General features: G+C 38.7%; 2 protein-coding genes across 32 annotated transcripts in view; one reads left to right on the top strand and one right to left on the bottom strand.

Annotated features, from left to right (window-relative positions):
- Nucleotides 1-27,706, top strand: part of KCNIP4 (potassium voltage-gated channel interacting protein 4) — a 1,214,216-nt gene extending 1,186,510 nt beyond the window's left edge. For 5 of the 7 annotated variants that reach the window (XM_063619454.1, XM_055246095.2, XM_063619452.1 and 2 more), the window contains 5 exons: nucleotides 6,842-6,912; nucleotides 21,688-21,795; nucleotides 23,607-23,711; nucleotides 24,291-24,353; nucleotides 26,267-27,706. In XM_063619454.1, coding sequence (XP_063475524.1) covers nucleotides 6,842-6,912; nucleotides 21,688-21,795; nucleotides 23,607-23,711; nucleotides 24,291-24,353; nucleotides 26,267-26,314 — 395 coding nt within the window. In that variant the 3' untranslated portion in view covers nucleotides 26,315-27,706. The remainder of the gene's footprint in view (nucleotides 1-6,841; nucleotides 6,913-21,687; nucleotides 21,796-23,606; nucleotides 23,712-24,290; nucleotides 24,354-26,266) is intronic. The other 2 variants (XM_063619451.1, XM_055246096.2) reach the window with 1 other exon arrangement.
- The window catches only part of PACRGL (parkin coregulated like), a 55,373-nt gene continuing 29,209 nt past the window's right edge, over nucleotides 1,704-27,867 (bottom strand). For 17 of the 25 annotated variants that reach the window (XR_010116199.1, XR_010116200.1, XR_010116195.1 and 14 more), the window contains 2 exons: nucleotides 25,366-26,105; nucleotides 24,288-25,256 (listed from right to left, as the gene is read on the bottom strand). Coding sequence is in view for 1 of the 25 variants with exons in the window: in XM_063619443.1 (XP_063475513.1) it covers nucleotides 3,981-4,000 (20 nt within the window). In the remaining 24 variants the exon portion in view is untranslated. The other 8 variants (XR_010116203.1, XM_063619443.1, XR_008651682.1 and 5 more) reach the window with 7 other exon arrangements.

Below are 27,867 nucleotides of genomic sequence, written 5' to 3'. Positions count from 1 at the left end.
GTGACAACCAATAGAGACAGCAATTACAAAAAGCTTTGCTGGAAGAGTGAAGTGATGAGGAAGAAAGTAATCATAGTGCTGGGTAGATACCAGTGGAAGACTTTATCTTTTAATGTAGAAAAGATTGGACATTGTTTATACACAGGGAAGAAGCTGGTAAAGGAGGAGATGTTAATAGCTTTAGGATAGAAAAGAAAAGAGATAAATAGGATTCAGATTTGGAGGAAGAAGATAGTGATGGGATGGGATGGTGGAATCCATGAGTCGGGAGTTCAGGAAGAAGGTTTTATCTCAAGCCAGGAGGGAACTATCTAGTACTTCATTTCAACTTTGACGTCCACTCAACATAGGGGACAATTGTTTCTCTCTGTGATTATGGCCAGAATTGACTTTGCCATTGACCTTGCCAACACTTTCTTTTACTACTTTCCACTTAAAGGAGTCACCGTTTTCTCCTGCCAAAATAAACACAGTAGTCTCCAAACTGACTTCTCTGATTCTGATGACCCCTCCCCTAACCATGGTCTACTCTTAAAATGAGTCAGAGTGATCCCGTTAAAATGCAAGCAAATCATGTTGCTGCTCTGCTCAAAAGCATACCATTCCATAGAACATAAGCCACAACCTACAGAGTGGCCTACAAGTGGTGGCCACTGTCTCTTGTGCCCTCTCTGCCTTGTCCTCCACCATTCTCCCATCCAACTGACTCCACCCAGCCACAGTGGCCCCCTTGCCATCCCACCAGCACACCAGCCATGATACTGCTCCTGGGCCTTTGAACCCGCTGTTCCCTCTGCCTGAAGTTCCCTTCTCCCAAATATCTATCTCAATATCCCATCACCTTTTCATTTACACCAATGCCACCTTCTCAGTGAGACTTGCCCTGACCACTCTATCTTAAATTGCAACACCTTGAACATTCCCCATCCCCTTCCCCTGCTTTATGTCTCTCTTCGGCACTCCAGCCAATCCAATAATATATATTTCATTTGTACCATTGTTGTTTCTGTCTCTCTCTCCACTAGAATGTCAGCTCCAGGGGAACAGAGGATTTCTCCACTTTTTTTACTGTTGTATCCACAGGTCATCGGACAGTGGCTGACAAGTAATGGCACTTGATAAATGCTTTTTGCATGAATGAATGAATGAATGAATGACACCCACCTCACATGGTGGCTATCACTGTACAATGGAATAATATCTGTAAAAGGCTCTTTGAAAAGTGTACAGCACTTAAGTATTAGTTTTTTCATACAAAAGTCAGATTTCCTTTGGGGTTTTAATCCATTTGGTTCTAGCTAATTTAGTGGATTTAAAACAATTTTGTGCCTAACTTGTCAAAACAAATTTTGGTTTCCGATGGACTTTTAAAACGATTAAATTAGAATTCTAAGAAAACGCAGGAAGACTGTTATTAAGTGAATTTGGATATACTTTGGATGACAACTCTCCCACCCCATCTCATTACTACAGTGCAGAGGGGAGGGGCCTTCTAACAGACCTCAGACAGGTATTGGTTATAGTACCTGATGCCAGGATTGTAATGAGTTCACTGTCTGCATTAATGAGAGATTAATTTGGGGAATTAACTACCTCGTATTTTTCCAAATTGTTTAAAACCCATGGATTTTTTAAAGAAAAATTATATTTACTATCTGAGTGCCTATCAACATCTTAAATAGGCATTAATATCAAAGCAGCAATGCAAATGAAAATCTTTGTTTTTTGATCATTTCAAATCAAGTTATTACATACTAAAACTTGGATACAGATCCACATTAAAATTATATCTTTATTTGAAAAATAACATTTCCACATTACAGAACATCTTAAACAGAGCACATCTATTTTGCAGAGGATTCCTATCACAAAATCCAAAGGGATTAGGGACTAGAGAAAAAATTACTGTTACACTCTTAACAGTTATTTGATTATTCATGTTAACTGAATGCAGAAATATGACTGCATGAGGCATCGCTGAAGGAAATGAAATATTTTAAAGAATTATGATTTGCTTTGCATTTTAAAAAATTAATATCATACATACAAATTGTTTCTTATATGAGGCCAGAAAAGGAAAAATGTGCTAAGGAAGAATGTGATCTCTGATGGCAGGCGAATTCATGTGATGGCCATCCTTACAGTTCCATGGAGTCATCCTTTATTCAGGATGATGGTCTGAATGCAACAGGTTTTCTCATTATGAACAGTAACATTGATGGGTCCATAAATCACAACATCTCACCATTTCCTCCAGGAAAGTGCTTTGTCTTATCTACAGAACTCTCTGCAATTTGTATTGTGTCAGGCTGTTAGCTTTCTCTATTGCTTTGTGAAACAGTTTATCAAACCCAACTTGTTTGGTGAGCTGGATGTCAGAAAAAACTGGATTGAACAAAAGCCTCTTGTTTGCAGGGGATAAAGTATGTCTACTCTAAGGCAAGCAGAGAGGAGACGGCTTGTTGGTGCTATTGCCTATATGGTTATGCAAAAACTTTTTAAACTCCACATACAATAGAAGCTTTAGTGTGTAAGATTTTAGTTCACTAAACATTGTTAAAGCCCATAAAAATCATAGTTTCCTGGGCTATTCCTGCTCATGTTGTAGGAATACATTTATGTTGTCCACACTATGCATCTAATAAACAGCTGTTGAATGAATGAATGAATGAATGAATGAACAAATGAGCTCATGTCAGAATAATCTGTCAATAAACATTTATTAAGCCGCTGCTATGTGCAGCAGCTTGAGTCAGATGAGTTCTGTAGACATAAAGATTAAAATAGAATTTAAAAAATACTTCCCCCTTTGAGCATCCTTGTCCTAGGACAATTATTTCTAACAATTTTCAGGGTGATTTACAGAGAGCTTATTGACAGAAGCTACTGTTCACGCATATGAACTTGCCTTACCATAGTAACGATGTCATGAATTGTATATTCAAATACACGAAGCTAATTCTATTCTTCGGGAGTAGGGGTGTGGGATAGGAAAAAGAAATAAACCAGACTGATTTCATTCTACAAACCTGGGGCATGATAATCAAGTGTGTTTGTTCAAATACTATGAAGAACGAACTCAAGGGTTATTTGCTATATTCATTGTGTTCTCGATATAATTGGGTTAAGAACTTTGGACTAAGACAGTTCAGAGTTTGTGGATAGACTGCCACCACCAAGGTATGTAACCTCAAGTAGTTTACTTTTCTTAGCCTCAGGTTGTTCCTCTGTAAAATGTAGGAGTCACCAAAGGAATCCTAGAGTTTTTTTCTACTCTAGTATCCTTGATTTCAAAGAGATGGTATAGGAATATCTTGATTTCATTGCCAACTCTACCATGAACTAACTAGGTGACCTCGGTATGTCAGTAAAAGTCCCTATTTTTACCTTTGTTCAATGTAAATGCAATGCTAAATAATATCCAAAATGTCTTCCCACCCTAAGAATCTGTAAATTTTGTTGCTCAACTATAAAATCTCAACATTTATTTTTCAGCTTCACAAGTAAAATTATAAGAAACTGAGGCAATCTCAGCTTAACAAACTCAGTAACTATTTCTGTTATGTAAAGAAATGTGATCACAAAGAGGTCATAGACGGAGAAGGGAGATCATTATTACATCTTTTAAGCCCTGGATCGTACTGAAATCTAGATTCCAAGAAGTCAGTTATTCACTCTTTTAATAAATATTTATTGAGTGCTTAAGAACACAGTCAAGTAAAACCAGAACCATAGATGCTTTTGTAGATAGTTTCTCTTTTCATCATTTTATCCAGTTTTCTGCCTAGCTGGACATTCCTATGCCTTTGCTTCTTTCTCTCACCCATCAAAGCAAGTAGCTTCACTCCTCTTCTTTAAAACTTTCCACCGTCTTCAAGTGCTTGCCAGAAGAAATCTAAACTCCATCAGAAGGACCATTGCTTTTTAGGACATAATTTTCTTTTATTGAGCGGAAATTGCATTAAATTAGAACTCGTCACCTAGACACACAACAGAAATCCTACAAAAACAGAAAGTTATTTAAGGTGAAAAGACGTTACATTTGTAAAAGATTTGATCACATGTGCTTAAGGTAGTTGAAATAAAAGTGGCTTGCCTAGGAAATAATAATAGCTAATATTTATTGAAATTTTAATAAGTATATAGGATTATTTCTAAACACTTTGCAAATAGTGTCTCATTTAAACTTAATGAGATCTCTATGAAGGCCAGGCGTGGTGGCTCACACCTGTAATCCCAGCACTTTGGGAGGCCGAGGCAGGCAGATCACCTGAGGTCAAGAGTTCGAGACCAGTCTGGCCAACGTGGCGAAACCCTGTCTCTACTAAACATACAAAAATTCGCTGGGTGTGGTGGCAGGTGCCTGTAATCCCAGCTACTCAGGAGGCTGAGGCAGGACAATGGCTTGAACCCAGGAGGTGGAGGTTGCAGTGACCTGAGATCGTGCCATCGCACTCCAGCCTGGGGGACAAGAGCAGCACTTTGTCTCAAAAAAAAAAAAAAAAATCTCTATGAAGTACATACTGATATTGCTACCATTTTGTAGATGAGAAAACTGAGCCACACAAAGGTAAAACAACTTGCTTGAGGTCATGCACTTAATCTTTGGTGAAGCTGAGATTCAAATTCAGGCAGTCTAACTCCACTATGCTATTACCAAAACCTCTGTGCATAGATTGTCCAGACTGGGAAGCTGCTGTAACTTCTAAAAGAACCGCCGAGGCACATTTAGAAGAACAGGATGTCCTCTGTACCACATTAGTGTAAACCTTGAGAGCATAATTCCCACGTCAAGCTTTAAGCTAGAAAAACTCCATTTGAGAAGAATAGTAATTATCATATACCCATGTTATCTTTTTTCTTTTTGATTACAAAATAGCAAACATCATTTGTTTTGAGTCATTATTCACGGTGAGTACTGCTTGCTAAGGTAAAGGCATTTACTCTGATTGTAAAAACAGGGTAACTAGAGACTTGCTTAATGAAACTCATTATAAAATATGCAAAATCTCCTTTTTTTTCCTCCTCTGAAAACCAGTTTAACACACCATCGATCAATTCACATCTCCAGAGGGCACTATATACTTCAAGAAGTCTGTGAAAAAGTACTGTTGAGAGCAAAACAACTTTGCAAGTTGAAATAGGCTGCCAATTCTTGATAACTCTATAATGGAGCTTCCCAACAACAGAACTAAGTTTATGGTAATTAAACCCCTGGCTCCATATGCAAAAGAATTTCTTCCTGCAATCTATCAATACTGGATGGATATCCACTCTAGATGTCACAGTGTTACATGTTATTTAGATCCAATTTTGGTGCTTGGTTAGTTAACTGAAAACGGTGCTGGTAATTCCTGTGTTTAAAGATGAGTAGTTCCTCATAGCATATTTAAAAGGTGAGAGATGAGCGAAGATGCCACTGTCATTTTGAGAAATTGAGTGTACAGTCTACCTCATGAAATGTATGGCCTTCAGTAGTGTTAATTACTACACTGAAGCATTCAGGAAAAACAACCTGTAAGGAGGCCGTGAGCCCTGAGAGCCAGGAGAGAAATTTAGATGACCTCTGAGGAGGTCTGCCTGGGGAGGGCAATTCTGTACTCCTGTTACTATGACTTAGCTTCTTGACAGCCTATAAAAAGCAATTCATAAAGTAAAAAGTAAATCAATGATAAGTTAAAACCCAATAAAGGTTAAAAGTTATAAAACAGAAATAGAAGAGATTTAAAACAGAAGATAAAAGGCTAGAGCCAATGAGCTAAAAGGTTACCATTTTATTTTGAAAAGACAAAAAAGGTTAAGATAAAAGGCTAAAGCCCATGAGATGCAACACTGAAAATAATAATGTAAATTTTATCAAGGGTCAAGCAGAGAAACCCTAAGGAATGAAAGCTAGGCACTCAGAACAGAAAACAATAAGGAAAAAATACAGACTTTTAAATGAAATGGCAGAAAGCCCAGAGATTAAGGAGACAAAGGAGAAACAGGAGAGGAGGGAAGGAAAAATGAGAGGGGAAGAATACCCAATAGAAGCAAACTAAGAAGACCTGTTAGACTTCAGAAGACATACCTGTCCATCATTACCCAGATCCTTGAATCCCACCCAGGACCCAGATAGAGTAGGGGCTCCCTACTTCATGCAACTTCATACAACTAGGAACATGTAGGACCACCCAGTCCCCTTCCAACACAGCCACAGAAACTTCCCAAGTCACCACTGACCCCAATCCATCAGCCAACTTTACTGCCTGTGGGCTAGCCTGGTACTGGCTGTGGGCTAGCCTGGTTCTGAGAGTCAGAAAGACCTAAGTTCATGTACCAGATTTACTCCTTCTTCACTGTGTGACTTTGGGTATGTTTTTCACCCTCTCTAATTCCCAATATCATTTTCTGAGTTGTAACAATGATGAAAGTTCTAATGATGACAGAGACATTAATAATAGCAACTCGTCTCTGTCTCATTGGTAGTATTTTTAGTACTCTACTTCTAGAGATGGTCTTTTCCAAACACTAAGCAAATTCCAGACAAGTCTCAATCTTCACATCCACCTATGGGACCATTTCTTGTCCCAGTGTTAATCTCATCACCCAAGACTACAGCATTGCCAGCCAGAAACTCATAGAGAACGTTTGTCACCAATGGCCTCTATGTAGGTTGCTCACTCCTGTGAATCTCAAACTCTAGTCCTCTACAGAAAGAGGGTAAGCAGTTGTGAAGAAAGCACAAACTAAAGGAGGCAGAGTTGATTCTTCTGGATCAAAGGAAGCTTGGACTGCTATCGAAGTCTTATGTAGGATATGGAAACACTGACTTAATGATACTCCCTTTTTACCATTTCAGACTCTACAACATACGCACATTTTCTGTTCAATGCATTTGATACGGACCACAATGGAGCTGTGAGTTTCGAGGTAAGCCCTGGATTATTTTCATATCATTTGACTATTTAGAGTTTAGTCTTTTTAGGGGGAAAATGTGAGTTTGGTGATGATTATTTTTGCCCAGGGGAAATAAGGCCCAAGGACACTCCCTTTCTCTCATGTAATTGCCAAAAATTATCTTTCAAAAAATGTACAAATTGCAAGCCACATTTAGTTTTATCGGCCCATACAAGGAGAGTCCACTTCTTCAACTACATGTGAAAAGTCCTGGAAGGCAAATGAGTTAACTAACAGTTACTGACACCTCCTTATGGGCCAGTTGCTGTGGTAGACCTTGGAAATAAAAAGATGATAAAGTCAAAAGTCCCGTTATGGAAGTCTCAGTAAGTGGGGCACACAGGCAAGAAATTAAATGTAGAAAAAGACTACATTCACCAGCCTGACAATTCTACGAGGAAATCTCTTTTTAAATTACAAACTTTAAGTGATCTGTAGAGAACGTATTTCTTTTTTTGAGAGAGAGTCTCACTCTGTCATAAAGGCTGGAGTGCCGTGGCACAATCTCAGCTCACTGCAACCTCTGCCTCCCAGGTTCAAGTGATTCTCCTGCCTCAGCCTCCTGAGTAGCTGGGATTACAGGCCCGTGCCACCACGCCTGGCTAGAAAGTATTTAATCTCCTTCATGAACTACTGTGTATAAGCATCTAGTAAAATAAAATGTCCTAGATATTTACATAGCTTATATATGTATTTCATATATATATATGTAATTCATATGATTCAAATGGTACATAGCAGATCATAAATTGTAGTATATTGATTTAAATATTAGGAGAATAAACCCAACATGAACTCTGATCAGCTGTGAAGGCTTTTATTTCTGTTAGGGAAAATATGTGAAAAATGTATACCTCATTTATTTGTTACATTCTGATTTGGTTGTGCTTGGTCTCAGAAGTAGCATTATACATATTTTGCTTTGTGATTCCAGTTTCTCTTTTCCATATATACATATATATTTGTTTATGGAATATGTGTGTGTGTGTGTGTGTATATATATATATATATATATATATATATACACACACACACACAATTTGGAAGATGCATTTATTTTTGGAAGTGAGGAAGGATGCATCTTAAATATGAGCAGAAATTTTTATGAGAGCTCTGATAAAGGGAAGCAGATGATGAATGAGGCCAGCAAGGAAATGGTACCGGCGCAAAAGGGGCTGTAGCAGGGAGGCCTGCTCAGTGCAATTGATGCACTAGGTCTAAAGGACAGTCAGGAGCTCCTTAAGAGAATAAAGGCTTGGGATGGGATGGGAAGCAATGGAGAGTGGGGCAGAGGCTGGACAGAGTATATCAGGCCTGAGAACCAAGGGAAAACGTGAGTACATCATCAAGAAGATAGAATACACAATTGGAGAGCTAAGAGCGAAGGCTGGGGGAGGAGATAGAGGCCAGAAGCTGACATGTCTCAGGCAGGAGATTGGACTATCTTATAGGAGATGAGGAGCCTTTGTAGAATTTTTGGCAGGGATGTTAATTTATCAGAGCTACGTTCTTGGAAACACGGAGTGTAATTAGCAGCTAAGTATTCCAAGAGTCCAGGCAGGGGCTGATGAAAGCCTGAACTCCAGTAAAGGTATTGGAGGTGAAGCATGAAACAAATTCAAAAGAAATTAAAACAAAATTGGTAGGATTGTATTCCAACAGAACTGTCATGTTTAAAAGAAAAGTTCATATGGGCGTACGCAGCTATCTGGGTGAAATGGCTTTGTGGAGTCAAGATGAAAAAAATAGGGTGCAGCTTTCTGCAATGTCATCCAGCCAGTCGCCACAGGGGCAGGATGAACAGGGGCAGGCAAGAGCCTCCTCACACATACTCCACGCTCATGCAGACTGGGTGCCACAATTGTGAAGATTCTGGGCCAGGAATCCCAAAACGTCATCTCCCGTAACTTAAGTGAGAAATATCACCAAGAAGAGAAAAATAAAAGCTGAGAGTGGAGAAGGAACGAATTAAGGTGAGGGAATGAACTAAGTCAAAACGGGGCAGGCAGGTTTATCCTGGGTGTAGAAGCAGCAGTTAGTGCAGGGAGAGTAGATGGTTGGGGGAAGAGTGTCCTGGGTACCAGTCTCAACAATGTTTCTCTTGCTAATGGCAGCTTAGGTCACTCCATGATAGTAACTTTGGTCATTTCATGATAATATCGTATTTGTGTTTGCTTCACTTTAGAAACAAGTTTAATTCCAGCACAGTCTTAATTTATCTGTATATAGAAGCCAAAGGTTTTACCTAATATAGTTCACCTAATACAAACTTTTATAGCTGGCTTCCAGAGGATGAGTAAGGCAAAAACTGTTAGTGATTCCATTACTTGAAATTACTTATGTATCAGAAATATACCACCAATTTCCTAGGGTACATTATATCCAATTTTATATGTAAATTTAGTCTGGTGTTAATGATATGGAACCATGCATAACATTGCTTTTATAATATTTATGTAAAATACCAGTAATTGCAATGGACGTTGATTATAATTTGGGAAATTAGTTGTAATGATTATATATGATATGCATGTTGGTAAAATGTCTTTCCTTTTAAAGGAAAACTAATGGCTAAATTAATAAAGTTTGAATGAAAATCAAATTTAAAACTAGGCTGTTGCAGTTACTTTTCTAAATTGATTAGCTACCTGGGAAATCTCTAGAAAACAGAAATGGTTAGGGAATGAACACATTTTGAATAATAGCAATAGCATACTGAGAGGTACAGTAGAGAGACCATCTGATTCTACAATAAAGGGTAATGGGAGTTTTCCACTTAATTTTCTTAAACCTGAAAGGCAGAATAAATATAGGAGGGGCCCTGGATTTCGTATGATGGGATCTAATCTCCATTTTGCCACCCAGTGGCTCTGAAACCCTAGGCTGAGTACTCAACCCTCTTGACCTTAGTGTTCATACCGCTAAAACATCAGCAACCAAAGCTACTTAATAAGATAGTGGAAAAATGAAAACGTCATAGTCAGTAAAGGGCTTGGCTCTGTGTCTGACACCAAATATGTGCTTGGTAGTTATTAGATGTTAACTATAGCAGTTATCAGTTGGGGGATTTTTCTTTTTTTTAATTATACTTTAAGTTCTGGGATACATGTGCAGAGTGTGCACTTTTGTTACATAGGTATACACGTGCCATGTTGGTTTGCTGCACCCATCAACCCATCACCTACATTAGGTATTTCTGCTAATATTATCCCTCCCCTAACCCCCCACCCTCCAACATGTTCCCCTCCCTATGTCCGTGTGTTCTCATTGTTCAACTCCCAGCTATGAGTGAGAACGTGCAATGTTTCGTTTACTGTTCTTGTGATAGTTTGCTGAGAATGACGGTTTCTAGCTTCCTTCCCCACAAAGGACATGAACTCATCCTTTTTTATGGCTGCATAATATTCCATGGTGTATATGTGCCACATTTTCTTTATCCAGTCTATTATTGATGGACATTTGGGTTGGTTCCAAGTCTGCTATTGTGAATAGTGCTGCCATACGCATACATGTGCATGTGTCTTTACAGTAGAATGATTTATAATCCTTTGGGTATATACCCAGTAATGGGATGGCTGGGTCAAATGGTATTTCTAGTTCTAGATCCTTGAGGAATCGCCACACTGTCTTCCACAATAGTTGAACTAATTTACACTAGTTGGGAGAATTTTTCTAACAAAGCCGATTAATAATGACATTGGTCATCTCATTACCCAGTAAGGCAACTACATGCAAATGCATCATTCTAAGCCATAGCAGTCTTTGATTGGCAGGGAGTCAGGGGAGTCAGGAGGATTAATGTCCCCAGCATAGTGGCCAGCACTGAGGCACTCATTAAAGGTTTGGCAGATGAACAGAATCCACAACTGAACAAGTCTAGGCTATTATAAAGTCAAATATCTATGCCTTTCTCCTTCTTTTGCCTTGAGAATAAGAGAACGGAAACCAGAATTCAGTACAGACCTCCCCACCCCTTTATCATTTTTTGTACTTTAGGGAACAGATATAACCTCCTTTCACATTTACAAGTAAAATAATTGTGCAAAGTACTCTTTGAGAGTTAAGTTTGCCACTTCCTACTTGAGACTTCAATTACAACTCAGAAAAGCATGGAGCAAAAATCTTATAAGCCACATTAAGTTTCTCATTTTTCTTTTGCATGGAAAGATATCATTCCTGTTTTGAGTAACTCTTTACTGATATCATCCCACAGGATAAAAAAAGAGAGGTGTTCTAAGTCCATAGCTATCTTTTAATGTAAATTGTTTCAGGATATACAGTATTCAAGAAGATGTGAATTAGACGTCACCATGTGAATCAGGATACTTTTGTTCACAAATACTAGAAAAGGATACACTAAGTGACAAAAAAAATGATAATTTCATTGGTTCACAGCAACAAAAAGGCCAGAGATGAGGCTGGCTACAACCTAAGGGGTGGGACCCTGTAGGGCTGCAAGAAGAGGCCACAGCTCCTTGACTCCATGATTCATTGCTCCTGTTGAGCAAGGAAAGAATCACATGTCTGTCCTACTATTCCTAGCAAGAGTCTGAGTCTGGGGAGTCATTCCTAGACTTGGACTAGGTTTAGTCAAATGGCAACCACAAATTCAGTTGTCTGGCCAAAGGGATAAAACGTGCTTCCTGACTTTGCCCAGCTCATGGCTATATCACTAGACTCAGAGATGGAGTGAACTTCCACAGAACATCATGGAGCACCACATGGAAATTTGGGACCTATTAGGGAGGCAAACAACACAAGTCCACACTTGACTTAAAAGCGCTATCTTTATTTTTATTATTATTACACTTTAAGCTCTAGGGTACATGTGCACAATGTGCAGCATTGTTACAAATGTATACATGTGCCATGTTGGTGTGCTGCACCCATTAACACGTCATTTACATTATTTATTTCTCCTAATGATATCCCTCCCCCCCTCCCCGACCCCTCATCAGGCCCCCATGTTTGATGTTCCCCATCCTATGCCCAAATGTTCTCATTGTTCAATTCCCACCAATGAGTGAGAACATGCGGTGTTTGGTTTTCTGTCCTTGTGATAGTTTGCTCAGAATGATGGTTTCCAGCTTCATCCATGTCCCTACAAAGGACACGAACTCATCCTTTTTTCTGGTTGCATAGTATTCCATGGTGTATATGTGCAACATTTTCTTAATCCAGTCTATCATTGATGGACATTTGGGTTGGTCCCAAGTCTTTGCTATTGTGAATAGTGCCGCAATAAACGTACATGTGCATGTGTCTTTATAGCAGCATGATTTATAATCCTTTGGGTGTATACCCAGTAATGGGATTGCTGGGTCAAATGGTATTTCTACTTCTAGCTGCTTGAGGAATCACCACTGTCTTCCATAATGGTTGAACTAGTTTACAGTCCCACCAACAGTGTAAAAGTGTTCTTATTTCTCCACATCTTCTCCAGCATCTGTTGTTTCCTGACTTTTTAATGATTGCCATTCTAACTGGTGTGAGATGGTATCTCATTGTGGTTTTGATTTGCATTTCTCTGATGGCCAGTGATGATGACCATTTTTTCATGTGTCTGGTGGCTGCATAAATGTCTTCTTTTGAGAAGAGTCTGTTCATATCCTTCGCCCACTTTTTGGAGGGCTTGTTTTTTTTTCTTGTAAATTTAAGTTCTTTGTAGATTCTGGATATTAGCCCTTTGTCGGATGGGTAGATTGCAAAAATTTTCTCCCATTCTGTAGGTTGCCTGTTCACTCTAATGGTAGTTTCTTTTGCTGTGCAGAAGTTCTTTAGTTTAATTAGATCCCATTTGTCAATTCTGGGTTTTGTTGCCATTGCTTTTGGTGCTTTAGGCATGAAATCCTTGCCCATGCCTATGTCCTGAACGGTATTGCCTAGGTTTTCTTCTAGGGTTTTTATGGTTTTAGGTCTAGCGTTTAAGTATTTAATCCATCTTGAATTAATTTTTGTATAAGGTGTAAGGAAGGGATCCAGTTTCAGCTTTCTACATATGGCTAGCCAGTTTTCCCAGCCCCATTTATTAAATAGGGAATCCTTTCCCCATTTATTGGTTTTGTCAGGTCTGTCAAAGATCAGATGGTTGTAGATGTGTGGTATTATTTCCGAGGGCTCTGTTCTGTTCCATTGGTCTATATCTCTGTTTTGGTAACAGTACCATGCTGTTCTGGTTACTGTAGCCTTGTAGTATACTTTGAAGTCAGGCAGCGTGATGCTTCCAGCTTTGTTCTTTTGGCTTAGGATTGACTTGGCAATGTGGGCTCTGTTTTGATTCCATATGAACTTGAAAGTAGTTTTTTCCAATTTTGTGAAGAAAGTCATTGGTAGCTTGATGGGGATGGCATTGAATCTATAAATTACCTTGGGCAGTATGGCCATGTTCACGATATGGATTCTTCCTATCCATGAGCATGGAATGTTCTTCCATTTGTTTGTGTCCTCTTTTATTTCATTGAGCAGCGGTTTGTAGTTCTCCTTGAAGAGGTCCTTCACATCCCTTATAAGTTGGATTCCTAGGTATTTTATTATCTTTGAAGCGATTGTGAATGGGGGTTCACTCATGATTTGGCTATTATTGGTGTATAGGAAGGCCTGTGATTTTTGCACATTGATTTTTGTACCCTGAGACTTCGCTTAAGTTGCTTATCAGCTTAAGGAGATTTTGGGCTGAGACAATGGGGTTTTCTAAATATACAATCATGTCATCTGCAAACAGGGACAATTTGACTTCCTCTTTCCCTAATTGAATACCCTTTATTTCTTTCTCCTGCCTGATTGCCGTGGCCAGAACTTCCAACACTGTTTAATAGGAGTGGTGAGAGAGGGCATCCCTGTCTTGTGCCAGTTTTCAAAGGGAATGCTTCCAGTTTTTGCCCATTCAGTATGATATTGGCTGTGGGTCTGCCATAAATAGCTCTTATGATTTTGAGATAGATTCCATCAATACCTAGTTTATTGAGAGTTTTTAGCATGAAGGGCTGCTGAATATTGTCAAAGGCTTCTGCGTCTGTTGAGATAACCATGTGGTTTTTGTCTTTGGTTTTGTTTATATGATGGATTACATTTATTGATTTGTGTATGTTGAACCAGCCTTGCATCCCAGGGATGAAGCCAAAATGATAGTGGTGGATAAGCTTTTTGATGTGCTTCTGGATTCGGTTTGCCAATATTTTATTGAGGATTTTTGCATCAATGTTCATCAGGGATACTGGTCTAAAACTCTTTTTTGTTGTATCTCTGCCAGGCTTTGGTATCAGGATGATGCTGGCCTCATAAAATGACTTAGGGAGGATTCCCTCTTTTTCTATTGATTGGAATAGTTTCAGAAGAAATGGTACCAGCTCCTCTTTGTACCTCTGGTAGAATTCAGCTGTGAATCCATCTGGTCCTGGACTTTTTTTTTGGTTGGTAGGTTATTAATTATTGCCTCAATTTCAGAGCCTGTTATTGGTCTATTCAGGGATTCAACTTCTTCCTGGTTTAGTCTTGGCAGGGTGTATGTATGTGTCCAGGAATTTATCCATTCTTCTAGATTTTCTAGTTTATTTGCATAGAGGTGTTTATAGTATTCTCTGATGGTAGTTTGTATTTCTGTGGGATCAGTGGTGATATCCCCTTTATCATTTTTTATTGCATCTATTTGATTCTTCTCTCTTCTTTATTAGCCTTGCTAGCAGTCTATCAATTTTGTTGATCTTTTTAAAAAACCAGTTCCTGGATTCATTGATTTTTCGAAGGGTTTTTTGTGTCTCTGTCTCCTTCAGTTCTGCTCTCATCTTAGTTATTTCTTGCCTTCTGCTAGCTTTTGAATGTGTTTGCTCTTGCTTTTCTAGTTCTTTTAATTGTGATGTTAGGGTGTTGATTTTAGATCTTTCCTGCTTTCTCTTGTGGGCTTTGAGTGCTATAAATTTCCCTCTACATACTGCTTTAAATGTGTCCCAGAGATTCTGGTACGTTGTGTATTTGTTCTCATTGGTTTCAAAGAACATCTTTATTTCTGCCTTCATTTCATTATCTACCCAGTAGTCATTCAGGAGCAGGTTGTTCGGTTTCCAAGTAGTTGTGCAGTTTTGCGTGAGTTTCAATCTTGAGTTCTAATTTGATTGCATTGTGGTCTGAGAGACAGTTTGTTATAATTTCTGTTCTTTTACATTTACTGAGAGTGCTCTACTTCCAACTATGGTCAATTTCGGAATAAGTGCAATGTGGTGCTGAGAAGAACGTGTATTCTGTTGACTTGGGGTGGAGAGTTACGTAGATGTCTACTAGGTCTGCTTGGTGCAGAGCTGAGTTCAAGTCCTGGATATCCTTGTTAACTTTCTGTCTCATTGATCTGTGTAATGACAGTGGGGTGTTAAAGTCTCCCATTATTATTGTGTGGTGGTCTAAGTCTCTTTGTACGTCTCTAAGGACTTGCTTTATGAATCTGGGTGCTCCTGTATTGAGTGCATATATATTTAGGTTAGCTCTTCTTGATGAATTGATCCCTTTACCATTATGTAATAGCCTTCTTTGTCTCTTTTGATCTTTGTTGGTTTAATGTCTGTTTTATCAGAGACTAGGATTGCAACCCCTACTTTTGTTTTCCGTTTGCTTGGTAGATCTTCCTCCATCCCTTTATTTTGAGCCTATGTGTCCCTGCAGGTGAGATGGGTCTCCTGAATACAGCACACTGATGGGTCTTGACTATCCAATTTGCCAGTTTGTGTCTTTTAATTGGAGCATTTAGCCCATTTACATTTAAGGTTAATATTGTTATGTGTGAATTTGATCCTGTCATTATGATGTTAGCTGGTTATTTTGCTCATTAGTTGATGCAGTTTCTTCCTAGCCTCGATGGTCTTTACAATTTGGCATGTTTTTGCAGTTGCTGGTATCAGTTGTTCCTTTCCATGTTGAGTGCTTCTTCAGGAGCTCCTGTAAGGCAGGCCTGGTGGTGACAAAATCTCTCAGCATTTGCTTGTCTGTAAAGGATTTTATTTCTCCTTCACTTATGAAGCTTAGTTTGGCTGGTTATGAAATTCTGTGTTGAAAATTCTATAACAGTGTTGAATATTGGCCTCCACTCTCTTCTGGCTTGTAGAGTTTCTGCTGAGAGTTCCAGTGTTAGTCTGATGGGCTTCCCTTTGTGGGTAACCCGACCTCTCTGGCTGCCCTTAACTTTCTTTCCTTCATTTCAACTTTGGTGAATCTGACAATTTATGTGTCTTGGAATTGCTCTTCTCAAGGAGTATCTTGGTGGCATTCTCTGTATTTCCTGAATTTGAATGTTGGCCTGCCTTGCTAGATTGGGGAAGTTCTCCTGGATAATATCCTGAAGGGTGTTTTCCAACTTGGTTCTATTCTCCCTGTCACTTTCAGGTACACCAATCAGACATAGATTTGGCCTTTTCACATAGTCCCATACTTCTTGGAGGCTTTGTTTTTTTAACTCGTTTTTCTCTAAACTTCTCTTCTCGCTTCATTTCATTCACTTGATCTTCAATCACTGATACCCTTTCTTCCACTTGATTGAAATGGCTACTGAAGCTTGTGGATGCGTCAGATAGTTCTCGTGCCATGGTTTTCAGCTCCATCAGGTCATTTAAGGTCTTCTCTATGCTGTTTATTCTAGTCAGCCATTCGTCTAATCTTTTCTCAAGGTTTTTAGCTTCTTTGCAATGGGTTCGAACATCCTCCTTTAGCTCAGAGAAGTTTGTTATTACTGATCTTTTGAAGCCTACTTCTGTGAACTTGTCAAAGTCATTCTCCATCCAGCTTTGTTCCATTGCTGGCAAGGAGGTGTGTTCCTTTGAGGGAGAAGAAGTGCTCTGATTTTTACAATTTTCAGCTTTTCTGCTCTGGTTTCTCCCCATCTTTGTGGTTTTATCTACCTTTGGTCTTTGATAATGGTGACCTAAAGATGGGGTTTTGGTGTGGATGTCCTTTTTGTTGATGTTGATGCTATTCCCTTCTGTTTGTCAGTTTTCCTTCTAACAGTCAGGACCCTCAGCTGCAGGTCTGTTGGAGTTTGCTGGAGGTCCACTCCAGACCCTGTTTGCCTGGCTATCACCAGCAGAGGCTGCAGAACAGCAAATGTTGCTGCCTGATCCTTCCTCTGGAAGCTTCATCTCAGAGGGGCACCTGGCTGTATAAGGTGCCAGTCAGCCCCTACTAGGAGCTGTTTCCCAGTTATGCTACTCAAGGGTCAGGGACCCACTTGAGGAGGCAGTCTGTCTGTTCTCAAACTCCATGCTAGGAGAACCACTACTCTCTCCAAAGCTGTCAAGACAGGGATGTTTAAGTGTGCAGAAGTTTCTGCTGCCTTTTGTTCAGCCATGACCTGCCCCCAGAGGTGGAGTCTACAGAGGCAGGCAGGCCTCCTTGAGCTGCAGTGGGCTCCACCTAGTTTGAGCTTCCTGGCTGCTTTACCTGGTCAAGTCTCAGCAATGGTGGATGCCCCTCCCCTAGCCTCACTGTTGCCTTGCAGTTCGATCTGGGACTTCTGTGCTAGCAGTGAGCAAGGCTCTGTGGGTGTGGGACCTGCTGAGCCAGGTGCAGTATATAACCTCCTGGTGTGCCGTTTGCTAAGACTGTTGGAAAAGCACGTTGGGGGGGAGTATCCCGATTCTCCAGGTACCATCTGTCACGGCTTCCCTTGGCTAGGAAAGGGAATTCCCCAATCCCTTGCACTTCCCGGGGGAGGCGATGCCCCACCCTGCTTGGGCTCACACTCTGTGGACTGTACCCACTGTCCAACAAGTCCCAGTGAGGTGAACCTGGTACCTCAGTTGGAAATGCAGAAATCACCCATCTTCTGCTTTGCTCATGCTGGGAGCTGTAGACTGGAGCTGTTCCTATGCAGCCATCTTGGGGGGATTCCCTAAAAGTGCTATCTATCTTTAAATCTTTCATTGTTTCTCTGCTGTTTTGTGTGGTGGTGAGGTCAATGCCAGTTATGAGTGCTGTAGGCCAGTGGTTCTCAAAGTGTGATCCCTGGAAGCAGTACAGGCTTCCCCTTGGAACGTGTCAGACATGTAAATTTTGGGGTCCCACTCCCTCCTAATGAATCATAATTCTTCGAGTAGGTCCCATAAATCTGTTGGCAAGCTCCCCAGGTGATTGTGTTGCACATTATATTTTGAGAACCAATACTCTAAGCATGTTTTCGAAGACCCTGTAGCCAGCTCCCAATTAATGACATATTACTATGTTGTGAATTTTTTAAAAATATGGTTTACATTGATAACAATCAACCTCATCTAGCCTTTCAAAACTGCTCAGCAATCTTCCTTGAATAAGGCTCTATGTTCTGCAATGTATATTTTATACCTTCTGAAAAAGCTAAGGATTTTTTTTGAGACAGAGTCTTGGTCTGTCATCCAGGCTGAAGCACATTGGTGCAATCATAGTTCACTGTAGCCTCGACCTTCTGGGCTCAAGTGATTCCCATCTCAGCCTCCCAGGTAGCTGGGACAACAGGTGTACACCACCATACTCAGTTAATTTGTTGTTCTTGCTGTTAATTTGGATCTGGCTATGTTGCTCAGGCTGCTTTCAAACTCATGGGCTCAAACACCCCTCCCAACTCCACCACCCAAAGTGCTGGGATTACAGGCATGAACCATGATCCCCAGCCTGCTGGTTGTGCAAGATGTACACTCACACCTCCAAGGGCTGTCATTACCTTTTAATTAAACTACATTCCATGTCATAAATAATTTTCTAAAATATGGCAGGGAAATAATTTGAGGGAGGTCTCCCTTTCTCTAATCTGCATGTCACCTTATTGCTTAGTATCAGAGCTTCTGCCTCTCTCCTCAAACCTCAGATTCTTATCTCTTCTACCAGGCTCCTCACTCTCAAACAGCTCACACTCACTAAAGCTATCAGACAGAAATGCAGTCATCTTCCCACCTGCAAAGCAGCTGCTGGCATCCACACCATGTCCTTCTGTCTCATGTATCAACTCCCTTCTCAGGTCGGCCCATCTACCCGTGTTCTGGAGCCTCCCCACCTTCTCAGGAGCACAGCCCATTTCTGACTCTTGCTCTTTTTAGATTCTTCTCTTCAGTATTCAGAGTGCTCCTCATTAAAAATTACTCTTCACTCCTACTCCACTGGACTGTTCCCTGTCACTTGCTGGTGACCTCCATGTTGCTGGTCCAGTGAACATTTTTCCAACTTTGGCAGCAAAATGAAAAATCCTTTCCTAGGGGAATGCTCTGTTCTCCTGACTCACTTCTTTGGCAACTTCTTTTCAAGATGCTTTGCCAACTTCTCCTCTCTTTGCCTGCCAAATATTGGAATTCCTTGTGGTTTTCTCTGGAATCTTGTTTTTCTCTCACTTGACATTCTACTCTGCATGCCAATGGGAAGCAGCCTAAGTATGGTGATCCAGTTGCCACAGCACCATATATTGAGACTATTCTTTTCATAGCTATTGAATGGTCTTGGCACCATTATTGAAAACCAATTGGCCACAGACAGCTGGTTTATATCTAGACTCAATTCTATTCTACTGTTCTATACATCTGTCTTTATGCCAGTACCACACTGTTTTGATTAATGTAACTTTGTACTAAGTTTTGATATTGGGCAGTGTGAGTCCTCCAAGTTTGTTTTTCTTTCTTAAAATTGACTGGGCTATTCAGGGTCCCTTGCAATATGAATTTGACAATTATTTGTTTTTGTCTGTTTCATTTTTGCCAAAAAAGGTCAGTGGCCATTCTTGATAAATTTGCTTAAGTGGAATGGTTGTATAATTCTTTACCATGATAAAAGTAAGTATCATGCTTAAAAGTGAATTGAAATATTCTCAAGTTCAAGAAAAAACTAAGAATATCTATTATCATTTTCACTATGTAACATTGTTCTATAGATATTAGGCCATATAATTAGAAAAAAGTAAACATATAAAAATTAGAAAAATAGGTAAAATTAATTCCATTTGCAGCTAATATTGCACACATGAAAACCCAGAAGAAAACCAACGTATGGTGTCAGCAAATTGACAGGGTACAAAATTATCATACAGAAATCAATGGCTTTCATAAACACAAACAACTAATTTAGAATACATGATAGAAAAAATATTTACAACAGCAACAGAAATATTAAAATACCTAGAAATAACAATGAGAAAAAATGTAAAAGAACAATTTGGTTAAATAAACTACAATGCATTTACATATACAGTGGAAACTCAAATTGTTTCCCTGATTTATGTTTAAGTGTAAAAAAAAGTATAGAAGTCTGTTAGCTAGTAAAACAAATATATCTTATACTTATTTATGCACAAAAATTCCTTGGAAGTAAATACAAACTATTTATGCCAGTAGTCTATGAGTAAAAGGAACAGGTGGCTGGGTCCAGGAAGGGAAGAAAGATTTTTCACCAGGCAGCTTACACAATTTTTAAATGTTGAACTATATGGATGTTACTTATTTAAAAAAGAAAAAAACATTTTGAGAAATTCGGACAGAAATACAGCTATAAAAGGAAGGAATGTGAGAAAGGGAGATATAATGCAAATTCACCCAGAAGACTTTTGGATTTCCCCTCTGCTTTCATTCCTACCTAAAAGTGGACTATAAACTGAATACAGCACATTGTAACGTTAACTCTGCTGTACATAACAACAACAAATCTGGCCGGGCGTGGTGGCTCATGCCTGTAATCCCAGCACTTTTGGAGGCCGAGGTGGGCAGATCACAAGGTCAGAAGTTCAAGACCAACTTGGCCAACATGGTGAAACCCCATCTCTACCAAAAATACAAAAATTAGGCATGGTGGTAGGTGCCTGTAGTCCCAGCTACTTGGGAGGATGAGGCAGAAGAATCGCTTGAACCTAGGAGGCAGGAGATGGAAGTTGCAGTGAGTCAAGATCGTGCCACTGTACTCCAGCCTGGGCAACAGAGCAAGATTCCATCTCAAAAAAAAAAAAAAAAAAAAAATGAATTTAATCAAGTTAATCTGGCCAGTCTGCAATGCAATCAAACCAGCTTAACCAGGATACAAACTAAGGGCTCCATTTACTTAACAAAAACTTACATAGCCAATGTCCTTGACAAGGACTGTTATAAGCAGCCTCTTTTTTAATCCTCATAAAATTGTGAAGAGGTAGATACTATTATTAGCTCCATTTTACAGATATGAAAATTGAGGCAAAGGGATGTTAAGTTGCCTGAAGACACAAAGCCATCCAGTAATACAGCTGGAGGGTGAATCCAGGCAGTCTGTCCTCTCCAGCTCCATGCTCTTACCCACTGTCCATATGCAAATTATAACTGGATTTCTAATTAAAGACCACGATTGGTTTATCTTTTATGGACAGCCACATTTCTTATTAGCAAATGTTTTTTCATTGAAGTGTGTTATGTGTGCATTTGTATTTTTTTGAAAAAACTATTATTAGATTCTTTTAGTAAATCATGTGCACTTGCAGTGGAAAGCCAATACCACTTATACTCAAGCCTCTAGCTGTGTGGGTATCCATTGGTACAATTTCCAGTACGACCATTGATTTAACTCAGTTTCCAGAGTTAAATCTGGAATATGAAAATGTTAAGACTAAGGAGTGATTTATGCCCACAGAGAAGTCTGAAAAATAGACAACCAATAACACATCAATCATTTTGCTAAATAAATGGTTCAAAATCCAGAGGGTTGTAGTAGCCCTTAGCCCTTACTTCCATCATTTCTTTGGTTTTTTTTTTTTTTTTTAGAAATGTCATATAAAATTGAATTTTTATTTCTTTTTAGGATTTCATCAAAGGTCTTTCCATTTTGCTCCGAGGGACAGTACAAGAAAAACTCAATTGGGCATTTAATCTGTATGACATAAATAAAGATGGCTACATCACTAAAGAGGTAAGGGATGCCTCACCAACATCGCAGTAATTTGGACCATTTTCATTTCTTAACTTTAAAATAATTGCAATTATTAATTTGAAAAGTTTTTTTGAGGAAATCCAAAATATTTTATGTAGTGGAAGAAAGATGTATAATTAAAAATTTGGGAAATAGTTTATGGTGAAGCTCCAAAGTAAATATATAACACATAAAGATTATACCCTTGTTTCCTGCTGGCATCTTAATAAATACTGTGAACGGAATAAAGATCATGGTTGGAATCAGATAGAAAGAAAATGTATCCAACCCATGTTTCAGTATTTAGCCTGAAGCCTTTCTTTTCCCCCACAGCATGTGATCCATAAGGAAATGCAATTTTACAATCGTGGGGATTGTGGAATGACCTGACGCAATGGTGGGGTCTCCAAACGCATTTTGAGGCAGACTATCCAGGAAACAAGGTTCACAGACCAAATTAAGATACTCGTATTACACAATTTATTAAACCAATTTAAAACACAGCGAGAAGTAAAGGGAAAGGGACGGGGTAAGTTAACCACGCAGGATAGGATGCAAATGGGGTTGAAAGACCACACTCCCTAAATCCTGGGCATGCTCAATGTGCCTATGTCCTGTCTCTGCCTCACGAGCCTTCCCCAGAATTGAGTTTTGAGCAAGAGGCCCCACAGACAAAAGGTGCCCAGGGCCAACAGCCAATGACATGAACTTGTGCTACTGGAGAGACACAGGTGCAAGTGTGCCAGGTCACAAGTATAGCCTGATAAGTAGTAATGGGTTTCATTTGTGTTTCTTGCACAGAGGACACCTGGGGCCAGAATAAGTGTCACTAGTGGGTGCCAAATTAATTAAGACCTTATGGCTATTTATTAAGTGTTCATGTATATGGAGCATATCCTAAATAGTACTTCTTGTATATCTTTATATCATGAATATTTATTACCCAGATACTTAGGATACCTTAAGTGTCTCTTGTTCTTCAATTCTTACCTCTATGTTTAACACATCTCAAGAATTCTGCCTGTGTCTAACAAACTACTTGCTACTTATCTATGCTTAAAATATCTTAAAAGGTTTCACCTGTTTACAAATTAATCATTTATAATAGAATTGAATACTCTTAAAAGTAAATATATATTAGATCTGTATTATCAACCCAATTGAGAGAACTTTCATGTGAAACAAATGTACAACAATAAATCTAAATGTTTAAGTTATTAGATATTTTTACTCATGAGAATGAAAATGATAAGGCAAAATTAGACTGTTTTAGAGAAAAAGTTAATAATAAAATTTCAAGGTGTTTCCCAGGGTCAAAATTTTTTGACTAGTCTTCACATGTGACTTAAGTTAAAGCCACAGTAGGAAAAATACAGCGAAAACCCTAATGCACTTTAAAACTTACCAATCAATTTCACTAATTCTAGATGGTGTTTATGGTGTGCAGTATATTTGATTCTCAATAGATGGAAACTGATGATCAACACATTAAACATAGTCTACTTAAAGTCTATAGAAATCCAAACATTAAACCAGCATATTCTTTTCCTGACTATGGTAGATGCACGGAAATTTGCTACATTTTGAAACCAAGAGATCAGAATTCATTCTTAAATTCTGATTCTTCTGCTCTTAAGGCAGAAAACTGTTTGTTGGCTTTTCCTTTGGGACAACCAACAGTCGTCTAACAAAGAATCCAACAAACAAAAAGTCAAAAATTTAAAATTGAGTAGGAACAATCTGTCAGAGCTTCTTAGACTGGTTTCTTCATACATGTGTGCAGCCTCACGTGAGTGCCTTTTACTTTTCAGGAAATGCTTGATATAATGAAAGCAATATACGATATGATGGGTAAATGTACATATCCTGTCCTCAAAGAAGATGCTCCCAGACAACATGTTGAAACATTTTTTCAGGTAGGAATGAAAACAGAAGTCAAGAGGGCATGAAGTTAGGAGAAAATTTCCTGATGTTTGCCACGCACCACGATGATTCAAAAGAAAGCAAAGGAAAATAATTTTTACTGAAACAAAACAGTATTTACCATCCTATTAATTTAATAGCTTTGGTTTTGAATTTACAGTGCTGATAACTACATTTATTGAACATTCACTAAATCCAAGATACAACACTAAACAGTTCTTATGTTTCACAAGTTTTGTGTTCATTCAGTTTTATCCCATTTTACAGATGAGACAAAAAGCAAGCTGTGAAAGTTTCAGCAAATTACCCGAGCTCTGTCATATCTAGAAGGTGGGATTTTACCTAGGACAGGGTGACTCTAAATCTTCACCACATTATATTGCAAAGGGAAAAGCCAGAAGCATTTGGCCCTATCATTTTTCTAAGAAACTGCTGGTTCCTGCTCTGAAATAGTCCCTCCATGTGAAATAAGCAGCTAGGTTTTCTTTTTATCAGCTTCAGCTCATTTGGTCCAGGTATGAGGGTATTAAGGGATAAGTCTAAATACAATTTTTTGTTTTCTTCCTGAACAGAAAATGGACAAAAATAAAGATGGGGTTGTTACCATAGATGAGTTCATTGAAAGCTGCCAAAAAGTAAGTAATGAAAGTGTAGTAACTATCAATTCAGCTATCATAACAGCTAAACTGAGTATTAGCAGCTAGCTGCCATGAACTGGGCAAAATATAGAGATCATATGCCTACATCTACCACTTCTACAATATGCAACATAAGCCTACCCCTCGGAAAACAAGCACCAATTACATAATCAACATTTAGAGTGCCTACTGAGTCAGGCTATGGAGGAAACCCTGGGGATATCAAAGTTGCACATGTACTGTGTTTTTGATTCCCAAATTCCTTACAGAGTATTCATCATGGAGGATAAAACATATATGAGATTTGAATTGCTCTTTGCCCAAACTTAGCGTAACTCATAAATTATCTATCATATCTCCGTAGCATTAGAATTCCTAGATAGCCGAGTATGCATCACAACAGGCCAAGCTTCTATCTGATTTCTAAGAGAAAAGTCGTTATTGTTTTAGTGTATGTGGACAAGAAATGGCTCTTTGATTGAACTCACTAATGGTCTTCAGTCACAAAAAATAAACAGCGGAAAATTTTCTCTGAAGAGAACTCCAAGTACTAGCCTGTTATCAAAGAAACCAGTGTTTGTTAGCTTACTTAGAATTATTTATTTGACTTGATGTGTGGGCAGAACCACAGTTAAAAATTGTTTGTTTAGGCCTGGTACAGTAGCTCACAACTGTAATCCCAGCACTATGGGAGGTTGAGGCGGGAAAATTTAAGGCCAGGATTTTGTGGGCAACATAGCAAGACCCCATCTCTACAAAAAAAAATTAAGTTAGCTGGGCACGGTGGCATGTGGCTGAAGTCTCAGCTACTTGGGAGGCTGAGGCAGGAGGATCACTTGAGCCCAGTTGAGCCATGATCGTGCCACTGCACTCCAGAATGATGGGCAACAGGAATAGACTCTGCCTCAAAAATAAAAAAAGAAAAAAAGAATTTTTCAAATAATCATGAAAACAAAGACATCTGTTGTTTCTTTAGTTTTTCTCTTCATTTTTAAATTGTTGTTCTTACCTTTCTGGATGTCTGCTTGTTTCTCAACTTGGATTTCGATGCAGTGGTCTTTGAGAGAATTAATTTGGTGACATTAAGCTGCTTGACGGTGATGTTTACTTGGTTTATGTTGTTACTTGGTTTCTAGCAGTGGAAGCCATTTTTGGTTCAGCCACCATTTACCACTACCATAAACAGCTCAGTAAGTGCTATTCACATGCAACTGACAAGTGCTCCAATAATGCCCAAAGTCTGTCCCCTAACTCATTTCTAAAGAATATGCTAAACTGAACACAGCCACTGAGCAGTGGTTTCTGCTCCCCAATTCTTTCTCTGTAATTGAGAGACCATTCATTTTTAAAGGCTCCTTCAGGCCACACAGATTTAGCCATAACTAGCAAACAGAAAGAGAAATAACTAGCAAACAGAAAGAGAAATGACTGATTACTGCAAACATGTTACCTCTTAATCCACCACCCTGCCTCCTACGCGCCAGCCTCCAATCTTCATGAACTGCTGGCTCATACACACACACAATTTTCCTTGTACCTGTATAAAAGTCTGTGTGCTTTTGCCTGCGATCTACATAGAATGCCAAAATTCTCATTTGCTTTGACTTACCTCTGCGCCTCTGTAGTTTCCATTTTGGCATTATGATTTGAGAAATATCCTCCATTAATACCAAGTAAAGATTTAAATAAAGTGGTTTAATGCCTGGTCAATAGACTCCACAAAATATAAAATGGGTCCTTCGTAGTCATCTATGTGGAAAATGGATAGAATGTCATTTACATTTGCAAACACTTAATATTTGAGCTTTTGGCATAGGTGGTTGATGGAGGAGGCAATACTCAGGGGCAAAATAATGTACTTTTCCTTGCAGATATGCTGAATTTAATCGCTCTATGTTTCTCCCTTACAGGATGAAAACATAATGCGCTCCATGCAGCTCTTTGAAAATGTGATTTAACTTGTCAAATAGATCCTGAATCCAACAGACAAATGTGAACTATTCTACCACCCTTAAAGTTGGAGCTACCACTTTTAGCATAGATTGCTCAGCTTGACACTGAAGCATATTATGCAAACAAGCTTTGTTTTAATATAAAGCAATCCCCAAAAGATCTGCATCCTTTTCATAATGCCACTGAGTTCACGGGATGTTCTAACTCATTTCATACTCTGTGAATATTCAAAAGTAATAGAATCTGGCAGATAGTTTTATTGGTTCCTTAGCCATGGGATTATTGAGGCTTTCACATATCAGTGATTTTAAAATATCAGTGTTTTTTGCTACTCATTTGTATGTATTCAGTCCTAGGATTTTGAATGGTTTTCTAATGTAGTGACATCTGCATTTAATTTCCAGAAATTAATTTTCATGTTTGAATGCTGTAATTCCATTTATATACTTTAAGTAAACAAGATTACTACAATTAACTACAATTAAAAAAACGCATAGTTCCAGTTTCTATGGCCTTCCCACCTGTTAGAAATTAATTTTGTTAGAAATTAATCTGGCATTTTTAAACATTTAAAAATTAGTTTATCAGATATCAGCATATGCCTAATAAAACTTATGTTAATAAGCATTTAATCTTCCATAATACATTACAGCCAAGGCCTATATAATAATTTTGGATTTGTTCAATCTTACAGGCTGTTTTCTATTGTATCATTAAGTGGAAGTTCAAGAAGGCATCAAACAAAACAAGGATGTTTACAGACATATGCAAAGGGTCAGGATATCTATCCTCCAGTATATAGTAATGCTTAATAACAAGTAATCCTAACAGCATTAAAGGCCAAATCTGTCCTCTTTCCCGACTTCCTTACAGCATGTTTATATTACAAGCCATTCAGGGACAAAGAAACCTTGACTACCCCACTGTCTACTAGGAACAAACAGCAAGCAAAATTCACTTTGAAAGCACCAGTGGTTCCATTACATTGACAACTACTACCAAGATTTAGTAGAAAATAAGTGCTCAACAACTAATCCGGATTACAGTATGCTTTAGCTCATCATAATTCAGATTATTTTTAATCATCTTAGCCAAAACTGTAAAGTTGCCACATTACTAAAGACACACACATCGTCCCTGTTTTGTAGAAATAACACAAAGAAAGACCAAGAGGCTACAGAAGGAGGAAATTTGCAACTATCTTTGCAACAATAAATCAGGTATCTATTCTGGTGTAGAGATAGGATGTTGAAAGCTGCCCTGCTATCACCAGTGTAGAAATTAAGAGTAGTACAATACATGTACACTGAAATTTGCCATCACGTGTTTGTGTAAACTCAATGTGCACATTTTGTATTTCAAAAAGAAAAAATAAAAGCAAAATAAAATGTTTATAACTCTACTGTCTATGTTATAGGTCTTTTCCAAGAAATTTTTTAATTATTAGATTTAAAACTAAATCTTACAATATTTTCTAGATGGCTGATAGCTCTGGATGGTGCCAAATGCAATGAAAACAGGTAAAAGCAAGGCCAGCAGGCAGGCAGCTGTTAGCTGT

This window comes from Symphalangus syndactylus, chromosome 16 (assembly GCF_028878055.3).
Source record: "Symphalangus syndactylus isolate Jambi chromosome 16, NHGRI_mSymSyn1-v2.1_pri, whole genome shotgun sequence".
NCBI lineage: Eukaryota > Metazoa > Chordata > Mammalia > Primates > Hylobatidae > Symphalangus > Symphalangus syndactylus.
This window is presented reverse-complemented; position numbering and strand designations above follow the sequence as displayed.